The sequence below is a fragment of the Oncorhynchus nerka genome, linkage group LG5, assembly GCF_034236695.1.
Source record: "Oncorhynchus nerka isolate Pitt River linkage group LG5, Oner_Uvic_2.0, whole genome shotgun sequence".
Lineage (NCBI taxonomy): Eukaryota > Metazoa > Chordata > Actinopteri > Salmoniformes > Salmonidae > Oncorhynchus > Oncorhynchus nerka.
Window position 1 is genome coordinate 42,804,923 of NC_088400.1, and position 21,093 is coordinate 42,826,015.

At 41.4% G+C, this 21,093-nt stretch overlaps 1 protein-coding gene across 3 annotated transcripts in view; it reads right to left on the bottom strand.

Moving 5' to 3' along the window:
• mgat4b (alpha-1,3-mannosyl-glycoprotein 4-beta-N-acetylglucosaminyltransferase B) overlaps nt 1-9,788 on the bottom strand; it is a 229,246-nt gene extending 219,458 nt beyond the window's left edge. Inside the window, exon 1 of one of the 3 annotated variants that reach the window (XM_029659971.2) lies at nt 9,512-9,786. In XM_029659971.2, the coding sequence (XP_029515831.1) occupies nt 9,512-9,608 (97 nt within the window). In that variant the 5' untranslated portion in view covers nt 9,609-9,786. Of the gene's footprint in view, nt 1-9,511 lie in introns of all 3 variants that reach the window. The other 2 variants (XM_029659973.2, XM_065018678.1) reach the window with 2 other exon arrangements.
• Between the last annotated feature and the right edge of the window lie 11,305 nt (nt 9,789-21,093).

The window sequence follows — 21,093 nt, forward strand, 5'->3', positions numbered from 1 at the left end:
TTCAGAGACTCTAACCTTCTTCCAAGTCAAGACAGTAGGATCTACAACTCATGGGACATCAATATTCACAGTCAAACTTGCTCAAAACAATACATTGAAAGCCAAAGCCCAAAGACTATGAGAGGTGCTCTGATAAAAACAACTAAGTGTGAATTTCAGGAATTCAATGATGTGTGGACTGACATGAGAATGATACTACCCAGCCATTAAACACACACATTTTGAAAATATTTCCCTTCCCCTCCCCTTGTCTGGTTCTCTGATGTGGGCAGGCTGTGAGTTAGGGGCAGGGCTTGGCAAGGGTATGCAGGTTGTCCAACTGCTGCCAAATAGATCCTTGCCAGCTTTGTCAGTAAATAATGCCACTTATGCCAGTATGTGTGGCAAGCCAAAAGACAGACTCACCAACTGCTGTGTGATACCAACCCCTGACCATCCTGACATCCAGCTTGGTGTGTTTGTGTGAATGACAGACAATTACAGGCAGTTATGAAGGTCATGCAAATACATTAATTTACAGACCATACGATTCTATGTCTAAATAAAGCCATAAAACACACAAGACTAACCTTCATGCGACTGGCCAAACAGTCACCCACATTCCCTAGACTGTGTATAGAGAAAACAGTGGGAACACAAAAGCCTACTTGTCCTGTGTTTGGTCTCTTTTGGAGACTCAGGTTTCCCAATAGCGATGGAACTTTGGTTTGCATGTGGTTTTAAAGATGCATCTTTCCTACAACCCGCTGAAGATGTAACACGTGTTTCCCAAAACGCCACGCAGAGAAAACAGTCGCTAAGTGTGTCGTTGGGAGTATGTGCCGATACTGATAGGATCGAAAGAAAGGCATCGCTGCTCTCGGATCAGCTTTCTCAATTCACATCTTACCTTAGAACATTAGAATTATTTCACAATACTGACGATGGATCAGCTCCTAGAGCAATATTACCACCTACGGCTGCAAATATTGAGGCGGCTTATTCTAATACTTACCCAATAAAAATGTACTAAATCACTGATTTTGCACATGTTAGGCTGCACATCATGAAATACATTTAGTGTAAAAAACACAGTGGTGGGCCGTCGGGGCCAGCAAGGCCTTCTCTGCTGGCCTAAACATCATCAGAATATATATATTTTTTAAAATATATTTTCCCACAAATATGTATTAAATTATTCCCCAGAGTAAGAGTTATACTCTTCCTTTCATAGCTTTCCTCTTGGTTGCACTGCTTCCAGCCCCAGGTTGAGATTTGGAGGGCTGGTCTTTATGTTAGATCTTTTATCCAATCATATTCAGCCATCATGTGTTGCCAGGGGTCTAAAATCTGCCCTCAGGCCTTCAGAATCAACAGTGCGGGCGCTTGTAGCTTAAAGTGAATGGAAATTAAAATTTAGTGTCAACCAATCAGCTTTAGAGTTGGCTATTGTACGCCTGCTGGCTGGCTCCAGTGTTACACAGGAGCCAGCTAGCAGGGGTAGTGCGTGCACGTCTTTTGATTGGATTACCAATATTGAGAGGCAGGTCCTATATGGGCAGGTATATGCAAACCTCAGAACTAGGAAACTGAATTTGATAAACGAATTAATTCGCGTACTACTAAGCTGTTTTTTCAACCCACAATGGCGGAAGGAGAAGATATCGATTTGGTCGAGGATATAATTATAACGCCATTCTCAAGACAAACTTTTCAAGAAAAGTTAGACATTGTCAGGAGAGGTCGACGCCGACGCTACAAAGCCTGTCACAGGCGGGAAAGGGGTTTGTTCGCCACTTTCAAACTTCCAACTACGAGCACTATCAATGGCTCACAGGCTCCGAGAAGCACTGCAAACTGTACTGCTGGGAATGCCTATTATTTGCAAGTGATCGATTTGGTGTTTGGAGCCACACTGGCATTGCAAACTTGAGTTGTCTAACCAAGGCAGCAACGAGACACCAAAGTACGGCTGGGCACACAAAAGCAATGGTGCTTTTGAAAACTTTTGGGGACACCCGAGTGGATCTACAACTCAACGAACAAGCGCGCAGGGCAACGAAGCTGCACAATGAAAAGGTATTGTACTCTTCCCCTGCAATTCTCTGAATAAAAATGTCAATTTCAAGGTGACGCAACGCCTGGTTTTATACTGCGGTTCTGTCTAAATGTATAGTGTCTAGAGCCATGGCACCATAATGATGGTAATAAGAGGTGGATTCATTCGGGTGGGACTGTGTAGGACTTCACTGAAGGCCCAGGCCCCAGGCCCACGGCACGCTACTGAAAAAACACATTAGGATCAGCTGCTCTTTCCATGACATAGACTGACCAAGTGAAAGCTATTATTTCTTATTGATGTCACTTGTTAAATCCACTTCAATCAGTGTAGATGAAGGATAGGAGACAGGTGAAAGGATTTTTAAGCCTTGAGACAATTGAGAAGTGGATTGTGTACCATTCAGAGGGTGGATGGGCAAGACAAAATATTTAAGTGCCTTTGAACACGGTATGGTAGTAGGTGCCAGGCGCATCGGTTTGTGTCAAAAACTGCAACGCTGCTGGGTTTTTCACGCTCAACAGTTTCCCGTGTGTATCAAGAATGGTCCACCACCCAAAGGACATCCAGCCAACTTCACACAACTGTGGGAAGCATTGGAATCAACAAGAGCCAGCATCCCTGTGGAATGCATTCGACACCTTGTAGAGTCCATGCCCTGACGAATTGAGGCTGTTCTGAGGGCAAACGGGTGAAACTCAATATTAGGAAGGTGTTCCTTATGGTTTTGTACCCTGTGTATATTGAGACAAAATTAGACAGTAGCCCAAGTAGCAAAATTGTATTTATTAATCATGAAAATGTCAATATGATTGAAATAGACCTATAGCCAGCCTACTGTTTATATTTTAATGCAGGCATCTCAGTTTTAATTTGAAGCATGTTTTTTTTATACATTGCTTGTTTGTATCAATTGCAAAGACATTAACAACTTTGTATTTGTAGTACATTTTTGTTATGGAGTTAATCGGCTGTCACAGGGAAACAGAAACCATGTTTAGCATAGATCTTCTGTGTATAAATTGACATGGGAGGGCAAAAAAAAGCATCAAACGACACACCTCGTTTGTTCTCCGAGTAGTCTGTGGCAATCTGTAAATAACATGCGGTTTAAGTGCAATGTTAATAGCGATGGTTTTGGGAAACAGCTCAGCTCCTACAAAGGTTCTAACGATGAACTTTAGCCTTAAAGATGCTTTTGGGAAACCATGCCCAGAGTGGTTGAGACCAGCTGGGAAAAGAACTGACCTGGTCACTAGCCTGGTTAGCCAATAGCCATCCTCTCACCCCCGCATTATATTTTTCCATCTACAACTCTTTCCACACGGTATTTATTTACAAATGAAACTACCATGGATTCATTGGCGTGTTCACCTTAACATCCCACACCAAAGAACAATGCCTCGTCCTCCTCCATAACAGGTGTTTCAGATTCTCCCTTTTCATTCCATCATTCTTTTTCTCCAAAGGACTTCAAGCACATGAAACCATGGTGAATACTTGAAACCAGGTAGACTTTTGTTATGTATCAAAGGCATGTAAATGTGTTAATGATTACAACATTAGGACACTTCCAAAAGCGACAACCACTAAGGCTCTTACTGTTGCCGTCTGTTTTTTTTCCCTCCCCATTTAAGACTTCTTCATTTGGAAGCTTGCTTACACACAACCACAGAGAGAGAAAGTTATGTTGCTATCTGTTTTCCAGGTTACCCAGTTTCCCAAAAGAAAACCCCCATCTCTCCCGGCTGGCAGTGTCTGTGCACACACACACACACACACACACACACACACTCTCTTATCTAGGCATGGACTCTGTGTGGGACCTCTAAGGACAGTGGGAGACTATAAGTGTCTCCTCAGATGTACAGAGCGACGTGATATCTGACCTTCAGCATCCCACTGGACAGAGTGAAAGAAAGAGGGACAATGATTCCCATCGCTCTCGGAATCACCCCTCCTCATCTGTGTGTGCACTTAAGAGTGTACAAAGGCAAGTGTACACTTGATAGCGGCGTGGATGACACAGAGCACACATTATACGTGCACTTACAGCTTGGAAAACAACACTAACCTTTATAAGACCAGTCTCTGTTTTCTAAATCACTCAATTTGGAGACCAAATTAGATTAGGCTATACAAAACCACAACAAAAGTAAAACAAGAGCACGGGACTGCAAGGAAGTCTAACAGGCAGCGAACAGTTCTTGTGTGTGTGTTACTTGAGGACATGACTGGGCATGTGAGCCTGAGCCCCGGTAGTGTGTGTGTGTGTGTGTGTGTGTGTGTGTGTGTGTGTGTGTGTGTGTGAGAGAGAGAGAGAGCTGGACATGAGTCACCAAGAAACTACTGTATGAGCTGTATGCCCACTGTGATTTTGTGCGCATGTGTGTGGCCTGGAGTGGGTATGTGTGTATCTTATGTATTTTGTGAGTGTGTGTGTGGTGGCCCAGCAGTGACAAACCAACTTTCACATCTCCCAAGAGTCACCGTGCTCCAGGGAATTCCGTGAGCCAAGTAGCATCAGACAGAAAGCCACTGATGAACTAAACAGGGAATTGGTGTTTGAAAAAGAAAACAAAACAAAAGATCCTCCAGAATTTTCCGGGGAGAGATGTCTGTTCATAAGAATAAATTCAGATCTACTTAACTAGTTTTATAAGGAAAGAAGCCCTTGACTTCATCTTGAGTCATTCGACCACTTTCCCATTACCTAATTTGTTCATACACGCTCTCCTGTGAGATCGATCTACCAACTGATTCATGCATTTATTTATCAATAATCATTTCTTATTCAATCCCTTCATTGCTGGGGAACATTGACCTATCTAACACTGTTGATATTAAATTGGCATCTGCTGAGTGGCAAGGTGCAGTGTTATTCGGCCATCTCAGATAGATTGAAACAGCCCTCAGACCCCATTGGAATAAATGTATCAAACAAGCTTCTGCAATCACGTTTAGCTGTTTGCTTGACTGAATTAATTTGCTAGAGTGCTGGCTGGCTCAGAGGGGCACATCAAGGAATACTGACACACACACACACACACACACACACGAGCAATCTCTCCCCGTTTCGCTCCCGAGGTAATTGCCATCAGTCTGAGAGTCAATATCGAAGACACACACACTCCAGTCAACTGCACATGACAGTAGACAGGACGCACAAGCCAGAAACAAGGCCTTCAAGAGGAAACTGGTAATAATAATGATGATGATGATGACACTGAGGAGAGAATGAGGATGATGTCTTGGCAGGAGATAGCAGGGGGGTTACAGAGAGGAGCCGCAGTTACTCAACAATTAAGTCAGAATAGGAGGCATGTTCTCAGTCTTAATAAGCTACAGTGCGCACAACCCCTCCCCACCTTCCTTGGTAATCATAGAGTTGTTGGGCTATACATGTAATTATTGTGATATGATGCAGTGAATGTGTTGGAGTTGATTGATTTCAGAATAAAGCTTTCTTCACATTAGTCTACGCTTTAGTCTCTGAACCTAATGTATCCTCTCTGTAGCACAACCTAAACATAGCCATCAGGAAAGTGGAAAGACCCAAGGATAAATTGCCGAACTGTGATATTTGGACTGCTATTATTAGATAATATGTTAGGGGGTGGATCAGCTTCAACGTTGCAAATAGATTGCGGCTTCTGTCAAGTTTGTACAGATCTACTCATTCAAGGTTTTTTTATTTGTACTATTTTCTATATTGTAGAATAATAGTGAAGACAACAAAACTATTAAATAAAAAATATGGAATCATGTAGTAACCAAAAAAATTGTTAAACTAATTAAAATATATTTGAGATTTTTCAAAGTAGCCACCCTTTGCCTTGTATTGCATTGTCTCCAAACTTTTGACTGGGGCGAAGGTTCACCTTCCAAAGGTCAGTCCTTTGTTGAAGCACCTTAAGCTGCACCGCTATTTTCAGGTCTCCCCAGAGATGTTCGATCTGTTTCAAGTCCGGGCTCTGGCTGGGCCACTCAAGGACATTCAAAGACTTGTCCCTAAGCCACTCTAGCGTTGTCTTGGCTGTGTGCTTAGGGTGCTTAGGCTCAGGGTCTATTTTCGTAAAGGGTCTGAATACTTATGTAAATGTCATATTTAAATTTCCAAAAATGTCCAAAAACCAGTTTTTGCAGTGTCATTATGGGGTATTGTGTTGATTGATGGGGGGAAAACTATTTAATCAATTTTAGAAAAAGGCTGTAACGTAACAACATTTTGAAAAAGTGAAGGGGTCTGAATACTTTCCAAATGCACTTTAACTCACCACACTTTTTCAATCACAAAAACACATACCCCATCTTCCATCACAACCACACTCCCCCCACACTGTGCCTTCTATGTCCTCTGTTTGCTGTGTTTTTATCTCTACCATGTTGATTCCTCCCTAATTACGAGCTTTTCAGTACTTTTGTGTTCCAGTTCCTATATTTGAAGTATTTGATGTATTATTTCAATAATTTCTTCTTCTGCTATAAATAGAAAGTCCAATACATATTATTTTACAACATTCCATATCTTGAATGGTATGGTGTATTTACAGTTGTATTTGATTGTTTTCCTTTTTTTGTTATTTTTTTGTTATTACAATCCCCACCATGGATAGTATTGGGTGTTCCATTATTTCGACTCCTCTATGGGAACTTTGTAATATTTAGAATAGTCATGGACCAGTCTCGGAACAGTCGGTTATCAATGTACAGTTTATCGACTATGAGAGCTACACGTTTCCCTTTTAGTCTTCACTTTGAAGAGTGGGTACCGAACTTTGCGCCATTCTGCAATTTCCTTTGGGAACTGATAACTATTTTCGTGCCAGCAAGTCTTTTGCCCAGGCTTTTAACCATTATTTTATCCTTAAAAGAATGCAAAATCGAGTTTGATTTTGGTCGACGGTATCGCCTGGGATCTGTAACGCTTTAACCAGGAAATCTTTCACCACACTCTGAATCTTAACCCTCATTAACTTTAATACTGGTAAAAAGTAAAAGCTATTTTCTCGCATAAATCGAGTCTGTATTTCAAGTAAGGCTTCTCTCAGAAACATGTTCTCTTTTTTTAAGTTCATTAACATCCATTTCAATAGTATTGACAGTACCTTTTTAGCTTGTTTGTTTCTTTCTCAATTGTCGCGGCATTTTCGTCACTCATCTCGAGGCTTGCCTTCAACTCCTTTACATCTTTACTGACGAGTTCAAGTATGCCCAGTTTACCATTTATCTACTTTAGTAAGTGGGTTTCTACACTTACCATTCCAGGTGGTGAAAAGCATAAATCATCTGTGTCAGACGAGGAGTCTCGTTTTCTTTTGGGGAATTGGTTCTCCATGCTGTTTTGGTGTTGATTATGCTGGTCAATATTATGCTGGCCTTATAATTTGTCTTGTGTTGTTATCCAGATTTAAGCTTATTGCCCACGAGTATGTGAAGTGCTAATATTTGGTCAGATTTACAGATGTTTAATATTACGTTTTTATCTTGAGGCATTCTGCGCCGCTGTCTACAGTCCGCCATTGATCCTCCCATCTGTGGTATTTGTTAAGGTAAATGTGCAGTGTGTCCAAAAACATTTCCCAAGGCATGTGTTTTGATATGCAAACATTAAAAGCTACAATATGCAACTTTTTGGGAGACCTGACCAAATTCACATAGAAAGGCGAGTTATAGATCTATCATTCTCGATGAAAGAAAGTCTAAAGATGTTCTATGTGTGCCATTTCTGTGATTCCCGTTTCTGTGATTTCCTGAAGTTTAGTTTTTTCATATTTTACTTTCGGTTTTGAACACCAGCTTCAAATAGATGAATATACAATGTGTTTGGTTATGGAATATATATTTCGCAAGAGGTTTAGATGGTACAATGACTCTCTACACAATGACTGCTTGTTTGTCACACCCAACTGCTTGTTTGTCACACCCAACACAGTGAAGGTGCACTTCCATTGTGGTGCTCATCGTTTGTATTGGCTCCTGAGAAGAAGGGTCTGCAGGTTTTTTAAAGGGCCGATACGATCTGTGTGAAACGAACTAGAAATAGGCATGAGTCATCACCCTATCAAGTTTCTCTGAAATTTGGCACCAATGTCCAGGGAATTTGGCAGCTGCATCATAATAAGGACAACCGACTGAATTCCAGATCTACTGTAGTAATCGACTGGGAATTTTTCCTCAACTTTTGATTTGATTTTATTACATTTGTGTAGCCGATGTGAAATGGCTAGCTAGTTAGCGGAGGTGCGCGCTAGTGGCGTTTCAATCGGTGACGTCACTTTTTCTGAGACGTTGAAGTAGTGGTTCCCCTTGCTCTGCAAGGGCCGCGGCTTTTGTGGAGCGATGGGTAACGATGCTTTGAGGGTGACTGTTGACGTGTGCAGAGCGTCCCTGGTTTGCGCCCAGGTCGGGGCGAGGGGACGGATGTAAAGTCTATACTGTTACATTTGCATGATTTGTTTGAATCATTAATCATGCATTGGAGTTTCCAACAACATTGTGAGAGGCAGAGGCTTGAAAAGTCCCTCTTTATACATATAGAGACTGAATCAAGTGACTTCTGTGCTGAATTGGGTGACTAATTACCACTAAAAAGGAATATTTCAATAGTTCTGATTTGATTTGTGATATCCTCCCAGTGTTTATGCAACACTTGACATGAACCAAATGGGAGTGAGTGCAAGGCTCCCAACACTATTGGGGCTTGATGAAAGACCTGTGTGTGAACTGTCAATACATACTGTACACAAGAGAGCACTTGGAGGGATTATTGGCAAAAGATAAGATCGGTCAAAAGACCAATTAGTGGCAACAGATCAGAATTGGGCTGCCCTGTCAGCTGGGAAGCCTGTGTAAACAGCAGCCTAGGAACTGACACGTCTGCTGGCCCAGCAACTTCAAAACACACCAAGCACCATACATGTTCAAACCAGGGGGCCAGATCCATCCTTAGCCTACATGCACTGGCACCTGAAGCTTGAGGTTACATTTTTGCAAGTTCCTCACAAACATTGTATCAGCATTCATAATCTACATCTGCTTTGTTTCAATATTGCTGCTAGAGATGCGCACTTTGAGCAATCATCTGATTCATAATGTCAACGCTATGTTCATACAGAGGAAAAGATACCAAAATTACCCTGTCCGTGCAGGCTGAGGAATACAAAGAGGCATGTCTTAAATGATGTGTTTATCGACAATCTGTTCAATGTAGGAAAATGTTGCAAAATAAAACGGATGACAAAGGTAGAGGGGTCTGACTGATGCCACCCGGTGAAAACAGACTATTCCTCATGGTCGATGGATAACAGGGAATTGAAATGTCAAAACACCAACACCAGAATCTTATTTCCAAACACAGCTACGCGATATCAGACCGATATCTGGTGTAGTTCGTCTCCAACAGCAGACGAAATCTATCAAATCGCCTCAACACGCCCCCTGCCTCGTGGTGTGATATAGCAGCTACTTTACCTTTGGAGTTGCTGAATGCAGTGTACCAGGAGAGCGAAATGAGTCCGCATAGACCGAACAATACGACCGTTAGGAAGGTGCCATTTCGGAGCCTCATCTCCGGATCCCCGGGCTCATGTCCGAACTTGAGTGCGGGGTATCTGGGCTCTCTCAGCTCGTTTGCTGCACTTCCAGTATAGAAATGCCTCTTCACGCCTGGCAGTCAGAGCGGAGGCTGAGTTTGTTATTGCGCGGCGCTCTGCTCTCGGGTTGACTACTCATTTGCACAAGCAGGGAGTGCTTGGGGAGGAGTTGCCAGATAGGGGGGGGGGTTCTCTCTCTCCCATCCTTCTCGAGTCAGTGCGGACGGAGTGGTTATGAGGCATGCCATGTAGTGTTGCGACTCTGCTAATGGGCGTTGAAAAATGTGAGGCAGCAGTTCCAGGTTTACTTTCACATCGGTTCATGAATTTTCATATTTCGCTCATGAATTGAATGTCATATGTGCCGAGGTAGCCGACAATTGCTCATATTCAGATGACGGGGTGCACAGTGCATCTTTACATTTCTTTAAATTTAATTTGACTTCTGCTATAACATGTAAAGCAAACCATATGCCCAAATCCATATGAGTTATTTAGCCTACCTAGAACATAATAACAATAAAATCAGTTCAATGGGATTCTGACTACCACTTGCATTTTAAGGCCAGCAGGAGCAGTGCATTTCTCTCCACACAGTGCATCTCTCTCCACATAGGCTACACAAATTAGCAGTAGGGGCTGTAACACTGAGCTAGATGCTGGATGTTACATCCAGTATAGCATCCAGCATCTGGCTCAAAGTTACATCCAGCATTCTGCCCAGCTGAGTAGCATCTACCTCAGCGTTACATCCAGCTCAGCTGAGTAGGATCCAGCTCAGAGTGACATACAGCATCTGGCTCAGAGTTACATCCAGCATCCAGCTCAGCTGAGTAGCATCTGGCTCAGAGATACATCCAGCTCAGTGTTACATACAACATCCGGCTCAGAGTTACATCCAGCTCAGCTGAGTAGCATCCGGCTCAAAGTTTCCTCCAGCATCCGACTCAGTCACATACAGCATCCGGCTGAGCATTACATCCAGCTCAGAGTTACAGTTGAAGTCGGAAGTTTACATACATGTAGGTTGGAGTCATTGAAACTAGTTTTTCAACCACTCCACAAATTTCTTGTTAACAAACTATAGTTTCGGCAAGTCGGCTAGGACATCTACTTTGTGCATGACACAAGTCATTTTTCAAACAATTGTTTACAGACAGATTATTTCACTTATAATTCACTGTATCACAATTCCAGTGGGTCAGAAGTTTACATATTCTAAGTTGACTGTTCCTTTAAACAGCTTGGAAAATTCCAGAAAATGATGTCATGGCTTTAGAAGCTTCTGATAGGCTAATTGGCATAAGTTGAGTCAATTGGAGGTGTACCTGTGGATGTATTTCAAGGTTTACCTTCAAACTCAGTGCCTCTTTGCTTGACATCATGGGAAAATCTAAAGAAATCAGCCAAACAATAGTACACAAGTATAAACACCATGGGACCAAGCATTTGTCATACCGCTCAGGAAGAAGACGTGTTCTGTCTCCTAGAGATGAACGTACTTTGGTGTGGAAAGTGCAACTCAATCCCAGAACAACAGGAAAAGGACCTTGGGAAGATGCTGGAGGAAACAGGTACAAAAGTATCTATATCCACAGTAACACGAGTCCTATATCAACATAACCTGAAAGGCCTCTCAGCAAGGAAGAAGACTGCTCTAAAATTGCCATATAAAAGCCAGACTACGGTTTGTAACTGTACATGGGGACAAAGATCATACTTTTTGGAGAAATGTCCTCTGGTCTGATGAAACAAAAATAGAACTGTTTGGCCATAATGACCATCGTTATGTTTGGAGGAGAAAAGGGGGAGGCTTGTAAGCCGAAGAACACCATCCCAACCGTGAAGCACCAGGGTGGCAGAATCATGTTGTGGGGGTGCTTTGCTGCAGGAGGGATTGGTGCACTTCACAAAATAGATGACATCATTAGGCAGGAAAATGATGTGGATATATTGCAGCAACATCTCAAGACATCAGTCAGGAAGTCAAAGCTTGTTCGCAAATGGTTCTTCCAAATGGACAATGACCCAAAGCATACTTCCAAAGTTGTGGCAAAATGGCTTAAGGACAACAAAGTCAAGGTAATGGAGTGGCCATCACAAATCCCTGACCTCAATCCTATAGAAAATTTGTGGGCAGAACTGAAAAAGCGTGTGCGAGCAAGGAGGCCTACAAACCTGACCCAGTTACACCAGCTCTGTCAGGAGGAATGGGCCAACATTCACCAAACTTATTGTGGGAAGCTTGTGGAAGGCTACCCGACACGTTTGACCCAAGTTAAACAATTTAAAGGCAATGCTGCCAAATACTAATTGAGTGTATGTAAACTTCTAACCCAATGGGAATGTGATGAAAGAAATAAAAATCATTCTCTCTACTGTTATTCTGACATTTCACATTCTTAAAATAAAGTGGTGATCCTAACTGACCTAAGACAGGGAATTTTTACTCTGATTAAATGTCAGGAATTGTGAAAAACTGGGTTTAAATGTACTTGGCTAAGGTGTATGTAAACTTCAACTGTACATGCAGCACAGTTACATCCAGCTGCATGTATGAGCTGCATGTCTGAGCTGGATGAAACACTTCAAAATAAAAGTCCTTCGGTTTGTCATGCCAAAATAAGTCCTGCGACTTCCAATTTCAAAATAATAGTACCTTGATTTGTCATGTATGTATTTTTATGCGTATTTGATTTCAGTTCAATAAAAATATAAAAACCCATGTCATAAAATGAATTGGTCAACTCTGGACAATTTTAGTCTAGTTTTAGTCACAACCATTTGTCACATAATTGTTTTTCTATTAAATAATGAATATTTAGGTTACCTCTAACTTCCATTATGTGCAACTCAGCTTTGTCCAACTAGGTCTACTATCCTCTCATATACCTTAGTTTGCAACATTGATATTGTGGCAAATTGTTTCCAATGCCAGCCATAATTAACCATATGGCTACAGCTTAAACAATTTACAGATCTGATTTTCTCCCCATCATAATCTTCAAGGGGGGTAAATAACAGTGGTTTCTTGAACAGGGGAGAATTTTCACTTTCCCTAAATGCAAGCCATATTACTGTACTCCTAAAAATCAACAAATAGCAGTTTTTCCCATAGGAAAAAGCAACCACGGCTCACATTTGTGGACTGCGGTGCAAGAGTGGCCACACAGATGAATGAGCACATGGGAAAATAGAGCTTCTGATGTGATCAAAGCAAAAATAGCCTAAATGAAAGGAAGAGTGAGAGTAAACTTTGTTTCTAGTTGAGGTTAGGTACAAGTCAAGTGTCATGGCACCTGGGTTCGCACCAGTAAAAAAGATTGAGTGACTGAAGTGACTGACGGGGCTGTCTTGGAGAGGCGGGCAGATCAGCTCAATCAAACGGTGTCATTTATTGTTGATGTAATTAATACTGATTGTCTGAAACAAATTCCAGAAAGTTATTCCAATCTCAGCCTCTTCCCTGGGTGAAACAGTGTGAGATCACACTAGATCTAAGAACCTGTATCGTACTGTATTACTAGGCAAAGCTCCCCATGCTCTAACTATCTCACTCCATTAAACCTGGGGTGAGATAGTTCATCAACACACTTATCCTTCTACAGCTGCACATACATACATATATACATACATATACAGTACCAGTCAAAAGTTTGGACGCACATTCCAGCGTTTTTCTTTATTTTTTCTATTTTCTACATTATAGAATAATAGTGAAAATATCAAAACAATGAAATAACACATATGAAATCATGCCCCAAAAAAGTGTTAAACAAATCAAAATATGTTTTATATTTTCAATTCTTCAAAGTAGCCATGATGACAGCTTTGCACTTCTCTCAACCAGCTTCATGAGGAAGGCTTTTCCAGTCTTTAGTAGTTCCCACATATGCTGAGCACTTGATGGCTGCTTTTCCAACTCATGATGTCAGGTGATTGTGGAGGCCAGGTCATCTGATAAAGCACCCCATCATGGTCAAATAGTCCCACTAAACGCAAACCAGATGGGACGGCGAATCGCTGCAGAATGGTAGTTCTGCTGGTTAAGTGTGCTTTGAATATTTTTTTCCTTCTTTAATTTTTTTTTTAACCCCTTTTCGTGGTATCCAATTGTTAGTAGTTACTATCTTGTCTCATCGCTACAACTCCCTTACGGGCCCGGGAGAGACGGAGATCGAAAGCCACGCGTCCTCCGAATCACAACCCAACCAAGCCGCACTGCTTCATAACACAGCGCGCTTCCAACCCGGAAGCCAGCCGCAACAATGTGTCGGAGGAAACACCATGCACCTGGCGGACACGGCGGTTGGAACCAAAAATCTCAAATTTGGATTCATCAGACCAAAGGACAGATTTCCACCGGTCTAATGTCCATTGCTTGTGTTTCTTGGCCCACGCAAGTCTCTTATTATTATTGGTATCCTTTAGTGGTGGTTTCTTTGCAGCAATTCAACCATGAAGGTCTGATTCAGTCTCCTCTGAACAGTTAATGTTGAGATGTGTCTGTTACTTGAACTCTGTGAAGCATTTATTTGGGCTGCAATTTCTAAGGCTGGTAACTCTAATGAACTTATCCTCTGCAGCAGAGGTAACTCTGGGTCTTCCTTTCCTGTGGTGGTCCTCATGAGAGCCAGTTTCATCACAGCGCTTGATGGTTTTTGCGACTGCACTTGAAGAAACTTTCAAAGTTCTTGAAATTTTAGGAATTGACTGATCTTTATGTCTTAAAATAATGATGGACTGTCATTTCTCTTTGCTTATTTGAGCTGTTCTTGTCATAATATGAACTTTTGCCAAATACCTAATTGAAACGCATTCCAGGTGACTACCTCATGAAGCTGGTTGAGAGAATGCCAAGAGTGTAAAAAACTGTCATCAAGGCAAAGGGTGGCTACTTTGAAGAATCCAAAATCTAAAATATATTTTGATTCGTTTAACACTTTTTTTGGTTTCTACGTGATTCCATATGTGTTCTCTTATAGCGTTGATGTTTTCACTGTCTACAACGTAGAAAATAGTCAAAATAAAGAAAAGGTTTGTCCAAACTTTTGACTGGTACTATATATATATGTATATGTATATATGTAGGTAAACTTCCGACTTCAACTGTATATATATTATATACATACATACATACAGTTGAAGTCGGAAGTATACATATACTTAGGTTGGAGTCATTAAAACTCGTTTTTCAACCACTCCACACATTTCTTGTTAACAAACTATAGTTTTGGCAAGTCGGTTGGGACATCTACTTTGTGCATGATACAAGTCATTTTTCTAAAAATTGTTTACAGACAGATTATTTAACTTATAATTCACTGTATCACAATTCAACTGCATCAGAAGTTTACGTACACTAACTTGATTGTGCCTTTAAATAGCTTGGAAAATTCCAGAAAATGATGTCATGGGTTTAGAAGCTTCTGATAGGCTAATTGACATAATTTGAGTCGATTGGAGGTGTACCTCTGGACGTATTTCAAGGCCTACATTCAAACACAGTGCCTCTTTGCTTGACATCATGGGAAAATCAAAAGAAATCAGGCAAGAACTATAAAAAAATAAAATATTAAAAAGTCTGGTTCATCCTTGGGCGCAATTTCCAAACGCCTGAAGGTACGACGTTCATCTGTACAAACAATAGTATGCAAGTATAAACACCATGGGACCACACAGCCATCATACCGCTCAGGAAGGAAGAGTGAAGAGGTGACTCCGAGATGCTGGCCTTCTAGGCAGAGTTGCAAAGAAAAAGCCATATCTCAGACTGGCTAATAAAAAGAAAAGATTAAGATGGGCCACAGACACTGCACAGTGGAACTCTGCCTGGAAGGCCAGCATCCCGGAGTCATGTCTTCACTGTTGACATTGAGATTGGTGTTTTGTGGGAACAATTTAATGGAGCTGCCAACTTGTGAGGAGTCTGTTTCTCAAACTAGACACTAATGTACTTGTCCTCTTGCTCAGTTGTGCACCGGGGCCTCCCACGCCTCTTTCTATTCTGGTTAGAGCCAGTTTGCACTGTTCTGTGAAGGGAGTAGTACACAGTGTTTAACCAGATCTTCAGTTTCTTGGCAATTTCTAGCATGGAATAGCCTTCATTTCTCAGAACAAGAATAGACTGGCGAGTTTCAGAAAAAAGTGCTATGTGTCTGGCCATTTTGAGCCTGTAATCGAACCCACAAATGCTGATGCTCCAGATACTCAACTAGTCTAAAGAAGGCCAGTTTTTTTGCTTCTTCAATCAGAAAAACAGTTTTCAGCTGTGCTAACATAATTGCAGAAGGGTTTTCTAATGATCAATTTGCCTTTTAAAATTATTAACTTGGATTAGCTATCACAATGAGCCATTGGAACATAGGAGTGATGGTTGCTGATAATGGGCTTCTGTACGCCTATGTAGATATTCCATTAAAGATCTTCCGTTTCCAGCTACAATTGTCATTTACAACATTAACACCTTATTTCGGATCAATTTTATGTTATTTTCATGAACAAAAAGTCTACTTTTCTTTCAAAAACAAGGACATTTCTAAGTGACCCCAAACTTTTGAGTGAAAGTGTATATAGTGCATTTGTAAAGGATTCAGACCCTTCCCTTTTTCCACATTTTTTTACAGCCTTATTCTAAAATTGATCAAATATATTTTTTCCTCATCAATCTACACACAATGCCCATAACGATAAAGCAAAAAACAGTTTTTTATTAAAAAACAGAATTACCTTATTTACATAACTATTCAGTCCCTTCTCTATGAGACTTGAAATTGAGCTCAGGTGCATCCTGTTTCCATTTATTATCCTTGATATGTTTCTACAACTTGATTGGAGTCTACCTGTGGTAAATTCAATTGATTGGACATGATTTCAAAAGGCACACACCTGTCTATATAATGTCCCAGAGTTGACAGTGCATCTCAGAGCAAAAACCAAGCCATGAGGTCGACAGGATTGCGTTGAGGCACAGATCTGTGGAAGGGACTACCAAAACTGTATTAGCAGACCAATATAGTGATATTTTTAGTGCAAGCAATTATTATTTTTGTACTTTATTCATATCGACTAAGTCTCCAATTCATCTCTTGTGTAGGTGATTATTCCAATGAGAAAGAATAAACATCAATCATTTTGCACATTTGCCACACATTACCATTGCAAGGCTTTGCATAGGCTAAATGTACAAATAAAACATCTCTGTCAGGGAACTTCTAACAATTCTCAGCAATATCCTGCAATTACAACAGGTCCCTGGCATTCAATAATATTATATGCGTGCCATGTGGCAGGCCTTAGGTTCGTGGAGAAATGCTATCCTCTAGCGGTGAAAGTAGAACTTTACGCATGCCACAAAGCAGGCCAGTCGTGCGTGCGATCAATCCCACCATTTACGACCAGAAGACAAGTACTCGCCATAGTCCTAAAATAATTATGACAATGGATATATTATCATCATCAGCAACATCATAATCATCTGCATCATCTAGTTTAATCATAGAACTTTGCAACATTTCAATATATTCACATTCATAGGCTATTCTTAAAGTTATGGGCATTTCCATTTGAGCATAATGGTAATAATGATTGATTCATTGGACAAATTGAATGACAATGAATAAGACTTAATCCAGAGATTTAATGATTGAGATCCACGAATTATTATGACAACCTAGTCATCGGCCCATAAACAGATTGGATCTAAGTGTCTACATCTATTTCTAGAAGCATCCTGCGCTTTCTACGGATTACAAAACGCGCGAAAAAAATCCCCAGTTTGATAAAGCGGTCATGGGACATGAGAATCAGGTGACGGAGCATCACCAAAAGGCAGGAAGTGAGGGTGAGACGAAAAGTGTCGCTCTTTCACGGTTAGGCTATATTGTAAAAATTCATGAAAACACAAATGTGCTGTTTGGTCTTAATTTAAGGTTGGTCATAAGATTATGTTTAGAATTAGATGTTAAGAAGATTAATTGTATAATGGGCGTGGTTTAGCCATAATTATAACATTGTGGCTGTGGTAACTAGTAACGACCGTATTTTGTTATTAAGGCTAAACCCCGTTTATTTCTACAATTTATCTTCTTAAAATATGATTTTAAACCTTAACCACACTGCTAACCTTATGCCTAACCCTCACCTTAGGAACAAAACGCACATTTTTGTTTTCATGAATTTCTACAATATAGGCAATGTGGACTTTGTGGCTGTGATAATTAGTGACAACCCTCTGGCCGGTAGGCAAGTCGTGCGTGCGTACACCCCACAATTATTCACCGTAGTCGTAAAATAACCATGACAATCATAGAACATTACAATATATTCACATTCATATGATATTCGTAAAGTTATGAGCATGGTCATTTGAGCATAATGGTAATAATTATAGATTCATTGGACAAATTGAGTGACAATGAATAAGACTTGTCAAAGCACAGCACAGCACAACACAACCACAACTAATGTAAATGAATAGTCTTGATGTCAGTAATTCAGATATTTAATGGTTGAGAGCCATGAATTATTAGGACAACATAGTAATCGTCCCATAAACAGATTGGATCTAAGTGTCTATATCTGTTTCTAGAAGCATCCTGCGCTTTCTACGGATTACAAAACGCGCGAAAAAAATCCAGTTTGATAAAGCGGTCATGGGGCATGAGAGTCAGGGGACGGAGCACCACCAAAAGGCAGGATGTGACGGTGAGACGAAAAGTGTCGCTCTTTCACGGTTGTCACTAGTTACCACAGCAACAAAGTTAAAAACCGTCTAGGCTATATTGTAAAAATTAATGAAAACAGACATGTGCTGCTTGGTATTAATTTAAGGGTTAAGCATATGATTTGGTTTAAAATGAGATTTTAAGTAGATACATTTTTATAAATGGGCGTGATTTAGCCATAATTACAACTTTGTGGCTGTGGTAACTAGTAACGACCATGAATTATTATGACAACATAGTCATTGGGCAATAAACAGATTTGATCTTGTTTCCATATCTGTTTCTAGAAGCATCCTGCGCTTTCTACGGATTACTAAATGAGAGCCAATTTTGAATTTGTGGGTGTGGTAATTGATGACAATTCTCTTTCACCCAGATCACCAGACACACCACTTTGGTTGAATATGTTCTGAGCAATAAAGTACATTGAACCATTGCCTGACACAACATATCACCTTAAAGGTGTAATAATCATAGGCCTATATTTGATCATTTTCCTATTGGCTGGGCTCAGTAGCCTAGGGTGTGGGGCCAGTAACCGAAAGGTTGCTAGATCAAATCCCTGAGCTGACAGGAATCTGTTGATCTGCCCCTGAACAAGACACTTAATTTGTTCTTACCTGACTTGCCTAGTTAAATAAATAAAATACTGCACAACTAATGTCCTTTTTTATTGAACTAGGCAAATCAGTTACGAACAAATTCTTATTTACAATGATGTCCTAGGAGCAGTGAGTTACCTGCCTTGTTCAGGGGTAGAATGACAGATTTTTACCTTGTCAGCTCGGGGATTCTATCTGGCAACTTTTCGGTTACTGACCCAATGCTCTAACCACTAGGCTACCTGCCTAACTGTGTTTAGCCTAGATGCTTTTAGTATATTATCTCATGTCTTGATTTAATAATGCTGTTTGTCAAAGTAGGCCAAATCAACCAACTTATTCTACACACAACACAAGTAAAGGGCACATAGCTTTATAAGTTGACCACATCTCCTTATAGCCTAAGTCATTTGGGCACTAGAACAAAGTGCATGGTCATGGTCTTTTTATTTGCCCACCTGCATATGAATTTACAATGTGGATACCTGCCTACAGTAGTCTAACTCTCTGACTTAAACCAAATATATTCCTCACTATTTTATATGACTAAATAACAGTAATAGAGTTGGTCCATGCTATGGGAATCCATTGTGGACGATTTTGACAGAATATAAATATCCGTAAACCCGCTCTTCAAATATCAAGTATTAATCGAGGTCAAAATGTTTAAAGTCCCGGCACAGGTGCTCTTTAAGTCTAGAGCTCAGTCCAGTTAAATTGTGGTCCGATGATGCTGATCTCACCCTGCAACATGGTCTCAGAGCATTTCGTATTATTCTATATATACATCCGAGGCACGTATGGGATGTATTAATTAGTGGATGTCTATCATCGATTTCTTATGATATGTTACGAATTAACAAAACATATGACATATTACAAATTCCAATTTGTTGTCGCTGGCTTTAGGTAGGTGACTAACTCTAGCTAGCACTAGGGTTTAGGGGTTATAAGGTTAGGAGTTAGGTTAAAGGGTTAAGTTTAGGGAAGGGTTAGCTAACATGCTAAGTAAGAACAGGGCTCCGGGCAGCCGAGCGGAAATGGAGGAAAACTCGCCTCCCTGCGGACCTGGCATCCTTTCACTCCCTCCTCTCTACATTTTCCTCCTCTGTCTCTGCTGCTAAAGCCACTTTCTACCACTCTAAATTCCAAGCATCTGCCTCTAACCCTAGGAAGCTCTTTGCCACCTTCTCCTCCCTCTTGAATCCTCCTCCCCCTCCCCCCCCTCCTCCCTCTCTGCAGATGACTTCGTCAACCATTTTGAAAAGAAGGTCGACGACATCCGATCCTCGTTTGCTAAGTCAAACGACACCGCTGGTTCTGCTCACACTGCCCTACCCTGTGCTCTGACCTCTTTCTCCCCTCTCTCTCCAGATGACATCTCGCGTCTTGTGACGGCCGGCCGCCCAACAACCTGCCCGCTTGACCCTATCCCCTCCTCTCTTCTCCAGACCATCTCCGGTGACCTTCTCCCTTACCTCACCTCGCTCATCAACTCATCCCTGACCGCTGGCTACGTCCCTCCTGTCTTCAAGAGAGCGAGAGTTGCACCCCTTCTGAAAAAACCTACACTCGATCCCTCCGATGTCAACAACTACAGACCAGTATCCCTTCTTTCTTTTCTCTCCAAAACTCTTGAACGTGCCGTCCTTGGCCAGCTCTCCCGCTATCTCTCTCAGAATGACCTTCTTGATCCAAATCAGTCAGGTTTCAAGACTAGTCATTCAACTGAGACTGCTCTTCTCTGTATCACGGAGGCGCTCCACACTGCTAAAGCTAACTCTCTCTCCTCTGCTCTCATCCTTCTAGACCTATCGGCTGCCTTCGATACTGTGAACCATCAGATCCTCCTCTCCACCCTCTCCGAGTTGGGCATCTCCGGCGCGGCCCACGCTTGGATTGCGTCCTACCTGACAGGTCGCTCCTACCAGGTGGCGTGGCGAGAATCCGTCTCCTCACCACGTGCTCTCACCACTGGTGTCCCCCAGGGCTCTGTTCTAGGCCCTCTCCTATTCTCGCTATACACCAAGTCACTTGGCTCTGTCATAACCTCACATGGTCTCTCCTATCATTGCTATGCAGACGACACACAATTAATCTTCTCCTTTCCCCCTTCTGACGACCAGGTGGCG